Source organism: Rhea americana, unplaced genomic scaffold (genome assembly GCF_003343005.1).
Source record: "Rhea americana isolate MKP2758 unplaced genomic scaffold, rheAme1 scaffold_523, whole genome shotgun sequence".
NCBI lineage: Eukaryota > Metazoa > Chordata > Aves > Rheiformes > Rheidae > Rhea > Rhea americana.
The window spans coordinates 9,363-21,216 of record NW_028186672.1 but is presented as its reverse complement, the minus strand read 5'-3'; the positions used below and the strand labels follow the sequence as shown (position 1 = coordinate 21,216).

General features: G+C 61.3%; 1 protein-coding gene across 1 annotated transcript in view; it reads left to right on the top strand.

The window, feature by feature from the left end:
• The window catches only part of ENSA (endosulfine alpha), a 9,449-nt gene extending 941 nt beyond the window's left edge, over positions 1-8,508 (top strand). Inside the window, exons 2-3 of the mRNA XM_085318156.1 lie at positions 5,128-5,253; positions 7,257-8,508. Of these exons, the coding sequence (XP_085174282.1) occupies positions 5,128-5,253; positions 7,257-7,427 (297 nt within the window). The 3' untranslated portion in view covers positions 7,428-8,508. The remainder of the gene's footprint in view (positions 1-5,127; positions 5,254-7,256) is intronic.
• Positions 8,509-11,854: the final 3,346 nt, after the last annotated feature.

The window sequence follows — 11,854 nt, the reverse complement described above, 5'->3', positions numbered from 1 at the left end:
GGCGAGTCGGGCTGGGGCACGCGAGCGGGCGGCCGGCTACGGGCTCGCGGCGGTGAGCGGCGGCTGCCTTTCATGTCGGGCGAAGCGCGAGCTCCGTGGCTGCCRGGCGGCGCTGCCCGAACCGCGGGCGTCGATCCCCGTCGCTCGCGGAGGGGCCGAGCTGCCGTTGACGTTTGACCTGGTGGAGCTTTGGCCACCGCCCGTCTTCCCTGGGCAGCCGGTTCCCGCTGTGCACCGCGACGCGAGAGCGTCTCTCCGCGTGACGCGGAGCGCTCCGGGTCAGGGCGCCTGGCGCGCCTGCGGGAGGCTGCCCCTGCTCGGGCTCGTCTTGGAGAGCGACGGGGCTTCGCTCTGCGCGGCCGCCAGAGCCTTTTCCCTCTGCAGGGAATATCTCCGGGCTTGCGATCAGTCCCTTTGGGCACTCCACCTTTTCCTCGGAGGCCAAATACACTGGCACGTCTTAGCGCCCGCTTAGTTACTGCGTCACCGCAGCTAGTTAATTGTGGTGGCATCGGCCACGTTTCCCACCAGCCCGTATGAGTTAATAAGAATTAAACCAAAGGGCAGATGGGAATCGGGTGAGTATGTTACAGACAGAGGTACGTTTCCACATACAKGTTGTCGTTAGTAAGTGGTCGGGCAAACTTTAGCTAGCGGAGAGTCTGCCTGTGCCACTGGGGGTTAAAAATTGAGACTACGTGCTCTGCAGCTCTCTGGACGTCGGGGCCGGAGGCAGGTGGTGATACTGGTGCCCTCAGAAAGGACAGAAACTCTTTCTTGCTGATTTTACGGGTTGTCACGTCAGCAAAGGCTGATTGCGTGGACACAGAGGGACTCGTAACGAGCCTCGCTCGGATTTAAGGACCCAAACAGCAGTTCAGAGCCTGGGGTGCCTGCCCCAGTGGTAAAAGCGGCAGGCCTGGTTTTAAACTATAAATAACCTCCCTTGATCTCAGCTGCATGACTTGACCCTGCTGTCAACTTCCCTCCACGAGGGATGAGCTCAGCCTTGTGTGGGTAGAGGTAAAACACAGGACTCGCATGCGAGAGGCTTTCAGGATGATGGGGAAGGGGTTTGCTCCCCGCCTCAAAATCCAGCCCGGCTGGATGGGACRCACAGGGTGTATCCGGCTCGTCTGGGCCGTGGCGGCGCCCGCGGCTTGCGTGGGCGAAGGGGTCGCAGCGCAACCCGCGTGAGCMGGTCGCTCTGGGGTTGGCGTGGGGGGCTGAGCGGAGGGGGAGGTGACGAGCCGTGACTTCAGCTCGTCCCACCTCCTTTCCCCGCACGGATATTCTCGTCCTGCCTTTTGTTTAGGGCGTCTTGGCAACACGGCGCGCAGCTCCCCGGAGCCACCGACTTGTCAGCRCGGTGCCCACGGTGTTGTGAGCAGAGCGGCCGCTCAGCTCGTTTTTATTTAAAGACTCCCTTTGCCAAAGCGCGTTGTCTTTCTCACTCCTCTTTTTTTTTCCTTTGGCTCGCAAACCAGATGGCAGCCCAAGGGAAAGGGCTTTGGGCAGGAGAAACCTGACCTGGGACGGCTCAGAAACGCCTCACCTGTGGCGCTGAGGTCGGGAGAAGGCTCGTCCTCACGGGCTGCAGCTCGAGCAGTCAAGTCCTAGCGAAATCCCAGCTGGGGAAAGCTCCCAGGGACCGGGAGCAGCATTAGCCAGCGGGGTTGGGAGGTGGCTAGAGGCTGCTCTGGCGGCTGTTGGCTTTTGCGTGCCCCGCGATGTGAATCTGAACTGCTCTTGGTCACCCAGCGCGGCCCGCTGGGGGCCGGGTGCGTTGGTGAAACCTCCCAGGCTGGCGAAGTTGCCTCGGAAATCAAATCCCTTCTCTGTGAAGCCCCAGTGGGAGCAGCTGGGTGCTGCTCTCTGTGGGGACCTAAACAGCAGCAAGAGCAGCTCCTCACTCAAACGTCAGAGCAGGAGAAGCTTTTTTTTCCCCCTCCTCAGGCACGTCACGCAGGAGAGAGGTGCTCAACCCGGAGCTGACGTGGCCCCGCAGCCACGGGGGCCGCCTGCCTCCACGCCTGGTGCCGACCGGGCCACGCGGTGGGAGCCGTCCCCGCGAAAGGCTTTCGCTGATGGACGCCGCGCGGGTACGGTTCAGACCTGCCAGGAGCTGCGGCAGGATTTACTGGGCGGCAGTGGAGCCGTGCAAGAAGATGGAAAGGGGTCGGAAAGAGGGAGAAACGATCCCCTCCCCAGGAAAGCAACCGCAGGCAGCGGCACGGGCACGAGGAAGGCAGCGGCGCTACGGGCATGCGAGGCSGTGGGCCCTCTCCTCCCACGCCCTGTGCTGTCAAGGGGCGCGTGACGGAAGAAGATATATGTGCACAAATATGTGAATATATATATATTTTTAGAATAGCAGCTTGCATCACGCTTCGGAGAAAGGCGCAGTCGTCTCCTGCTCGGGYTGCCGCCGTGGGCAGCCTGCGGAGATCTGCAAACCGGGGTTAGTAATCCCCGCTCGGCACGGGCTGCTGACCTCGCTGCCAGTGCCGGACACCGGAGCGGAGCTGTGCCCAAGTACCGGTGTAAAGTGAAGGCCCTGAAATGATAGGAAGAAGCCAGTGTAATGGCAGGACAGCGGCATTTAGAGCCAGGCAGGAAGGAAAGACTTGGAGATAAATAATTGAGGGAGGTTCGGAGGCTGGTAGGGCTGCAGGGGGCAAAGGCTCCTCTCGAATCGGCTCCGATGTAGAGCGCTGGGACTGAATTTCACGGTGCGGCCGGCCCCGAACGAGGGCTCGGGCTCGGGCTGAGTGACGTGCGCCTGCCTCGGCTTTTATTTCTGGAGACAGGAGCTGTCATGGAGTTAGGTAAAAAGAGCGGCGCTAATTCAGAGCGCACGTGGGCTAAGCCCTGCAGCACGCGGGGGCTCCAGAAGATCGTGACAAGTCTTTCGGCAGCTTCCCTCGCCTCTGTCCGCCTCCGGCGATGGAGCGGACGCCCCGCGGTTTCCCCACCCGTGCTGGCCACCGGCGAGTTGTGTTCCTGCCCGTCTCCCACCACCCTCACCTGGACTCTGATCCTCCAGCGTTTCCTGCTGTGTCCAGAGGAGCCCTGCGGAGCAGGCTGGAATAACAAGGAGAAACATGGCAAAAGCACCCGGCTCCCTCGATGGATCTGCAGCTCAGGGTTGGGCAGACGTAGCGAGCGTGGCTAGGGTTGGAGGGGAGCAAGGTGGCTTCTTGCCGTGCCGCGCCGGCTCGGCCGCCCGCGAGCGAGACCGCATCCGCGACAAGGCACGGGGCAGACGGCCTTTCCGACAGCCTCCCGGACGGAGCGAAAAGCGGTTTCGTTCCAATCCCTGAGCGGCCCTAAAGCTCCGGAAAGGCTTGGAGGGTGTCGAAGCCCGGAGCAGTTGGAGCAGGGGTCCCGGAGCGGCTGATGTCCCAAGGCTAAGGAGCAGCCAGCTTGCCCGAGACAGCCTGTGCTGTTCTATTTCTGGCCAGATGCTCTGGACCCCAGAGCCCAGCGAGCAAATGGAGCCCCAAGGAACGAGAACAGATCGTGTTTGGGAGATGATGTTGCTGGGATTTTTTTTTCTTTTTTTCTAGAGAGATTCTGCTGAGATGCCGGAGCTGCGGGTGCCCCGTGGCTTCGGAGGTCTGCGCGCGCCGGGGTGGAGTGCCCGGACACCGGCTCTGCGTCCGCAGCGACTGGGAGAGGCCTCGTGCTTCGTCCAGGGCCGTAGGGCAGGACGGGGACGAGCTTGTGACAGTCGGGAGCCTGCTGCTAGTTTGGCTTCTGCTTTAAATCCAGCCTCTGGCTTTTTGGGATGCAAACCAGGAGCTTTTTCCTGGCGGCCTTCAGACGCGCTCTCGCAGCCGCCCAGATAAACAGGTTGCTGCAGTCGCGTTCAGAAGGGCTGCRCCTCTAGGTTAACTTCTGCGTCCTAAAACCCCGCAGGTTCGAGCTGTAAATCTCTCCTAGATCCTGGAGATGACCCAAGGGAGACTGGCAGACCGGCGGGCTCTGCCCCTGGGGCTCGCGGGCTCCCGCTCGGCTCTTGGCCGCCTGGAAGGCAGAGTCCTGGCAGCCAGACGGGCACAAGCGCCTTCCCTTAACCGAAGGGAAGTCGTGCTTCGGTGGCCGGTTTTCGGGGCAGCCCGAGGCGCCCGTCGCTTTTGGCACCTCCGCGCCGGGAAGTCAAGCGAGCGGCCGGCCGGAGCACGGCGCGGTGGCACGCGGCGCGGCCAGGAGCRGACCCCGGCGGTGCCGAGTCAGCCAGCGTCATCCTGGCTGGAAAGGGAACAGCGAGAGGAGGGGAAGAAAAAAAAACCCTCCTTGCTTATGTCTCTCAAAGCAGCGTCTTGCTCGCGGCAGCTCCTTGCCAGGCAGCCGGCTCGGAGGCGGCCAGCGGCGATGTCTTCCTGCTCGCGCTGCTGCCCAGCGAGGCTGGTGGTTTGGGGGACAGATCGCCCRGATTTGGGAGCCCCCTTTGGGCACCACTGTTCAGCTGATATTTATTTAATATCTGTATCCAGGCTGGGAGGGAGAGCGTCAAAAAACGAGCGCAGCGGACGCTGACCTCTGTCCTGCCGCCGCTCCGGCAGTCGGGCTGGGAGGCGGGGGGCCCTTCTCGCTCCTCTCCCGAGGCTYCTCGGGTCTGAGCTGGGTCCCTTTAACATCTCAAAATTCCCCTGGCTGAGAAGCGGGCGCTGAAACGCTGCTGTGCTGCCTGCGCCAGCAGCCGCTCCTAATAAACCGCTTTGGAACAGGAGGGTTTTTTCCATCTCTGCCTCTTTGCAACCACCCCCAGCGCCAGCCGGGCTGAAACTGGGTGCGATGGCGGCTTTGCGCTGCCCTGATCCGTCGCCGTTCGGGGCTGCTCCGGGTTGATTTCTGTCGGCACCGCTGTGCCGCTTGGCAGGGGAAGAAACTTTTCCATCGGAGATTGGCCGTGGCCGTTTTAAGCCCGGTTTGCAAAGCCGAACGTCAGCGCGCCGGTCGCTTCGCCGGGGAGCCCCGAGGGAGAGGGTCTCCACTTGGCAAGCGAGGCGCCAGGGTTTGGACTCGCCACTAAGTATCGTGTTACAGGATCACAGGTGTGTTTTGTTTTGTGTTGTTTTTCCCATGGGGCTGAAGGGCTTTCAAGCACCTCTTGTTTTTCAGGACACGCAAGAGAAAGAAACCGTCATCCCCGAGAGAGCAGAAGAAGCGAAGCTGAAGGCCAAATACCCCAACCTGGGCCAGAAGCCCGGCGGGTCGGACTTCCTCATGAAGAGGCTGCAGAAAGGGGTATTTATTTCTCAGCCTTTTTCTTGGCGCCTCGGCCGCGTCCTCTCCTCCCTCGACGGCACGGAGATGCCGAGCTCCGGCAAGCCCAGAGGAATCGCTCCAAAATTACCCAGGCTAAAAAGCCTGTCGGTGCCGCGGGTTACAAACCCGCAGGCGCTTCCTCTGAGCCAAGCGAGGGACCAGGTTTGTCTTAGCGCCTCTGTGTCTTGCAAAGCGGTACCCAGCTGGCCCGAGCCCAAAGCTGCAAGTGCCGCTTTGGTCAAGCCAGGGAGGGCTTGAACCTGCTCAGAAACGAAAGCTGCTGCCTCTTGGGTGACTTTATTCTGTAAATCTGCCCCAGTGGCTCCCCGTTCCTCATGCTTTTAACCCATCGGGCTCAAACTCCGATGCCTAGAGGCAAAACTAGCGCGTGTGACACAGAGGCATCCCCCTCCCTGCGTCCCCCGTGGTTCAGTGGACCACGGATGCCGCAGGCCTGAGCTTCTCCCACTGCTCTGAGCATTGCCTAGTTCGAGGGCTGGTACAAAGAACATGGAAAATGCCAGCAAGTCGGAGAGTTGCATCTCCATTGCTTTGACTCCGGTATAAAAGCCGGCCCTGAGGTTCAAAGTGCTGCCAAGCCAGCCGTTTTGACCGCACTCCTCGGGAAAAAGTAATTAAATCTCTCTCTGCAAAGAGCCTGCTTTGGTTCTCGCTGTTGGCTGCTCTCCTTTGAAAGGGCCCTGCCAAGTGGACTGGTACAGAAAACAGAAATCCCTTCTGAGAAGGGCTGGAAACAGCTTGCGTGCGCTCCCCGGCTCCGRACGCACGGTGTCTCTCCTCCGCCGCGCTGGCTCCCGCTTGATGCTGCTGGCTTCCTCCTGCAGCTTTTATTTATAGCCGGCCCCTCTGCCAGAGCAGCCTCCGCGTGCGTTCCCTCTCGCTGTTGACACAAGCGCTGGGAATATTGTTTTAGGTACCAGCTCCCAAAGCAAGCACAAAAGTGAGGGTTGCTTCGTTCCTTGGCGCTGAATCAAGGAAGAGCTCTTGGTCCGAAGCGGGGTTYTTGGGGGCTTTGCTCGTCCGGCACGGCGCGTAAGAGCAGGATCGGACCCTTTGGCGCTTCTTGCGCGCAGCAAAGCCCCGTCTCCGGCGCAGGCACGAACTCCACTTGCGTTCGGCCTCCTTTACGCTGTTGGGGAGGGGGGAGAGAAGCCGCACCGTAAAGGCGAGCCGCGTCCCGGAGCGATCTGCGCGTAGCGGGCGAGCGAAACGCCCTTCGAACCGCAGGCGGGTGGTGCTTGGCAGCAGGGAGGTGCCCGCGAGCAGGTCTCTGCCGGCGTTCCTCCRCAGGGTTGTGGCTGGTAGGAGTTGCTCCGGGATCCAGAGGGTGCCAGCGGAGGCTTTGGCACGGGGAGGAAAAATCCTGCCTTTGTCGCACGGGCTCACCCGCTCACAAAGCGGAATAAACTGTATCAGCAAAGGGCCCAGGGTTTTGCTACTGTAGCTGAGCCTCTGTCTGGAGGCTTCTGCTGACGCGGCGGCGTCTGCTTTGTGCTCCTGGTCCGGGGSTCTCCGGGCCGGGATTAAATCCCTGTTATGCTAAGCAGAGGGGAGAGCAAAACAAACCCTTGGCCCAGCGAGCGCTGTGTCGAGCAGCAGGATTTCGCAGGCCGCAAACACCCAAAGCGGGAGCGAACGAGAGGTGAGGAGGGAGCAAAGTATTCCCTGGCGCCCCGGGCGAACCTCCTTCAGTTGCGGAGGTCTGAGTCACCTCAGGGCTTGCGTGCAGGTGCTGAAGGTCCTTTAAATCAGGCCAGTTCTCCCTTGCCTGGATTTTTTTTTTTTCCCCCTTGCTCATCAGTTTGGTGACCCAGTTTTGTGTCTTGATCCCGGCAGCTCCTTAGAGGATCGCGTCTCGCGGCCAGGCGCGCGCCCGTCCGCCCCGTCCCAGCGCGGACCTCTCGGCCGCGGGTTCCCTGCGATTCGGGTCAAAGTAACCGAAACGCCTCTCCCTCTTTCAGCAAAAATACTTCGATTCTGGGGACTACAACATGGCCAAGGCGAAGATGAAGAACAAGCAGCTGCCAAGYGCAGGGCCGGACAAGAACCTGGTGACCGGCGACCACATCCCCACTCCTCAGGATCTCCCCCAGAGAAAATCCTCGCTTGTAACCAGCAAGCTGGCAGGGTAACCTGCACTCAGAGGCGTGTGGGGTGGTTTTTTTTTTCCTCTCTTCCCCACCCCTTCTATTTTCTTTCTTCTTTTGGTTAAATGGATTGAACTTCACTGTACCATAGGGCTGGGATCACCAGAATCCACATAGTTATCTGAAGTATTTACAGCAAACACGCACCAAAAGCAAACAGGAAGCGGGCGAGCTGGGTCCCTGGCCCGGGATACGCGGGCAGACTCTTGGCGGATTTGTCGGGGCCTTTCCTTTAGCAAGCGCGTTTGCCGCCTTAATTTGCGTGCTGTTTGAAACCGTCCGCCCGCCGAAGCGCTGCCTCCTCGCGGGGGAAGCCGAGCGGCCCCGGGGCGGGCAGGGAACCGCTCGGGGGAGTTGCTTGCTCTTTGCTCGGCACCGGCGTGGGAGCGCGGAGCRGCGGCGTGCAGCGCTCTTCAGGGGCTGGGTGTCCGCAGAGGAGGGGTTTGCCGGGGCGAAAGGTGTGAGATGTGGTCTGGGGGTCTAGATAGGGTAGAGAGCTTTGGAGCCGAGGAGTTAGCTGGACGCGTAGGGYGCGACGCGGCCGCGTTGCTGGCTTGAGCTGCCTGGGACGCGCGCCGGGGTCCCCGCCGGCTGCGGGAGCCGCTCGGACTTCGAACGCTTCCTCGTGGTCCTGCGACGCGGCGCTGGCCGCTCGCTCGGCTCCGCTGCAGCCCCGCGGGGCTTCCTCTGGCCCGCGGCGGGGGAGAGAGGCGGCTCCTGCCCGAGCCTCCGCTCTCCCCGGGGAGCCGGAGGTGGCGCAGCGAGTCCCGCCGGCTGAGCAGGCGGTCACAGCCCTCGCGGGACGCCCGGGCTCTCGCTGGGGCGGGCGAGACGGCTGCGAGCTGCTCGGAGCTGCCCTGGAGGGGGAGAGGTGGGAAAAATCCACCCCGGAGAGGAGGAAAGCACCGGAGCTGGGGAACGCGGGCAAGGGGAGCGAAGAGGAGCATTAAAGCGAAACCTGTATTAACAGCGTACTGCATCCAGGGCTTGGATTTCTTTTTCTTTTCTTTCCTCTCCTTTTTTCTCTTGCCTTTGCTTTCGTTTCAGGCGTGAAAAAAAAACACAAGCGATCCGGGCCGCGCGCACGTGCCGCCCGCCGCCCCGCAGCGCAGGCCGCGATACGGCCTCGGCTCGAGGTGTCGAACGGCCGGCGAAGGTCCGGGCGCGCGGGGCGCCACGCTGCTAGCGCCTCTAAACCTCGGACGCTTCAGGTCCGGCTTTCAAAGCGCGTACGAGGAAGGAGGGGGATATGTTTTTAGGGAACGCTTCCCTGCTGGGTGTTCGGCCCGGAYGCGTTCGAACGTTGCGGGTGGCTCGGGGCGGCCGCTGCGCTGCTGTTACGGGCGGGAGTTCTGCTTCGAAAGCCCGGAGCGAGGCGCTGCCTCCGGCCAGCGTGTTTTCCCGCTGCGGAGTGGAAGAGGAGCTGGGGGTTGGCGGGATCGGGGCCTCCCTGCTTCCCAGCCGCGCCGGTCCCGGCCCTTCCTGCGCGGCCCGGTCGGGTGCTGACGGTGTCTGTATAAACCCCCTCAAGACGTTCTGCTYTCTGTCCCAGCCGCGTTGTAAATAGATATGAATCATATATATAAAAATATATATAATTTTTTACATGTTCTTCATCTCTCCTCTCTTCTAGTGTGCTATGCTTTTTTAAAAATAAAAATAAGAAGGGGGGGATACAAACATCACAGCAGCGTGCCTCCGAGCCAAGCGAGGACAGAGGGGAGCGGGCCGCCCTTGATCCGTGGTTTTTTTTTTCCCCAGGCTTCAGGAAATGCCGAGTGCGTTCGCACAGCAGAAGGAAGCAAGCGCTCTTTAAGGCACCGCGTGAGAACCAGCAAGAGCGATTGCGTGTTTAAAAAAAAAAAAAGAAAAAAATGCCCGGTGACGTAAAGCCGAGCACCGGCTCGCCCGGGACGCGCGCCGTGCCTCCCAAGCCGCGCGGGGCCAAGGTGGCCCCCYGGCCCCCATAAGGGTTTTCCGCTGGTTATGGGTTGGGCTGAGCCGTGGGGAAGAAAATCTGGCGTTTGCCGCCACGGAGTGTCGGGGGTTAGGAGGAAAGGGGRGGGGGGGCCACAGTGGGAGGTTTTTTTTTGTTTTTGTTTTTTTTTTTTACTTTTCTGCTCTAAAACCCCCTCTGTGAAGCTGAGGTGGGGGCTGCCACTGGGATCCACCCGAATTCCCCCCTGGAGCTTTCCGTTTTCCCCCACCAAACCGGATCTGCCGCGGGGGCCCCTTTCCTTCCGGGGCCCCGAGGGCCGGGTGCCGTCACAAGGGCCGGGCCGGGACACCGTGTCCCAGCCTCGTGCCAAGTATGCGCCGCGCCGATGTTTGTGTGCGTACTTTAACACTTGGCACCGCCGCGTTGTTGCTCCCACTGCCCAGAATCTGCTTTGAGGAGAAAAGTCTTTTCCTGATGGGGTTTGTGGGAGCAGGAGCCTCSGAAAGCACCGGGTGCCGATGGGTCCGTGGCGTTGGCGCCTCTCCGGGTCCTTGTGCCTTTCCGCAACTCCCCGGGGCGCAAATGGGCCCACGCGAAGGGCTTTGCAGGGCAACGCCAGCATTTTTTCCACGTATCTGGCATCTTCTCCCCCAAATTTTATCCCAATGCACTGGGCTGGCCTGTCCCAGAGGCTCAGCCATTGGGTGAGCAGATTCACGCAACCACCCAGCGGTTGCTTTGCACCTCTCCACACTCATGTTTGGCACCAGGGTGAAAAAAACAGAGTTTTTAACCTCATGGCACAGGAATCCCGTGGGTGACGGAACGCCAACGCCTCGTGTATCACTGTCGTCACGTCACGTCACGGTGTCACCGCGAGGCCTTGGCCGGGGCTGACGTCACCTCCCCAGGTGGGAGCCGGGGCTCGGCCGCCGCAATTATTTCGGCGGCCTTTGGACCGCGTCCCTGACGTTGCAGGCCGGGCCGCAGCCCCTCTGCCTCGCGTCGCCGGGACCTTTCCGGTGACCGTAGCCTTTCCCAGCGGCCAGGGCGGAGCAGAGAGCATCCTCCAAGCCCGGGCTGCCGGGGCTGCGGCGAGAAAGCGCGCCGAGGGGTTTCGCTTTGGCAGACAAAGAGGCATTGTGGAAACTTCCTTCCCCCGGCGATCCCGGCCCCTGCGTGCCGGAGGCGCCGGCCCGGGCGGTTGCTCTGTGGGTGTCGGAGCGGAGCAGAGACGCGACGGTTTTGCCACGCTTTCCTGCCGTTTGGTGTTTGATGTGCTCCTGGTGGGGAGGGGAAGGGCAGAGGAGCTCTTCGTACAGTTGCAAGCAGCCCTCCACGTCCCTAAAAGCCTCTCCTCTCGGAGTGCCTCTATCTTCCCGTTTCCTCATGGCTTTTCCCACGTGCTCCCACATCCTTTTGGAGTTTTTAAGGGCTGTCCAGCCCTGGCAGGTGATGGAGCGGCTTCTTCCCCAGATTGGGGAGAGTGGGCATGATTTTGCACGTGAGAGAGCGAGCAAAGGGCAGCAAGGCAAAGTGCGGGCAGCCTGGCATCCACCAGGGATTGCTGCGTGGATCCCCGGAAAGTCCTCACGATGGGAAACCACGAGGACTGCTGGCAAGGGGATCTCGAAGAGAAATTCTCTCCAGTGCAGCCGAGGCCGGTGTGCGGCTCTGCTCGCTAACAAGGCGCTCAGCTCGAAGGGAGCCGGATTTGGGACGCGCCGGGGTTAGAGAGCAGGGTGCGAAGCGTGGCGGGCGCGGACCAGAATCGYTCAGTGCCCCAAATTGCCCGAAACGAGGCAAACCGTACCCCAGCAGGCCGGTGCCCTGCTCTGCCTCTTGTTTTTCCCCAGAACGGCATTTCCCCRTGTCTACGTGATGCCCCTCACCAGGCCAAGCGCTGACCCGCTTTGCGACGTGAAGCTGCGGCTCGCAGGGACGGCGGATGTGGAGGAGGTTGCGAGTAATAGGGGAAATATGAGGCAACCCACTGATAACTGGAAGAGATGGGGCAGTTCCCCGTAAACTTGCAGCTAAACAAGCCAAAACCAGAGAGGGGTTTAACCAAAAGGACACAGGTGAAATACCACGCTGGTGTAAAGCAACACTGTGCGCTCTGTTTCCAAGCGAACCTGCTGAGTTACAGCAGCAAGGGACTAGCCTCCGACCCTGAGAAACGGCAGCGTTAGCAAGCCTCCACGGTTGCCAGAGAGTTCTGTTTTCCCCACGTGCGCTGGTGACTCAACCCCACCGGGTGGAAAGTCAGGGCCTTGCGGGGAGCTGGTTTTTACTGTGGAAAGAAAAAGAAGAAGAAGAAGGGGGGTCGAGGTGGGAGAGGAACGCGTGCGCCCCACTCAGGGTCACTCAGACACTCGTGTAGGCCACGTGGGCTGCGTGGGCCGGGCTGGGGATTGTGGCAGGGCCCGGCACTGCTGGGGGGCCACAGTGGTGCCGGGGGGGGGGACCCCTC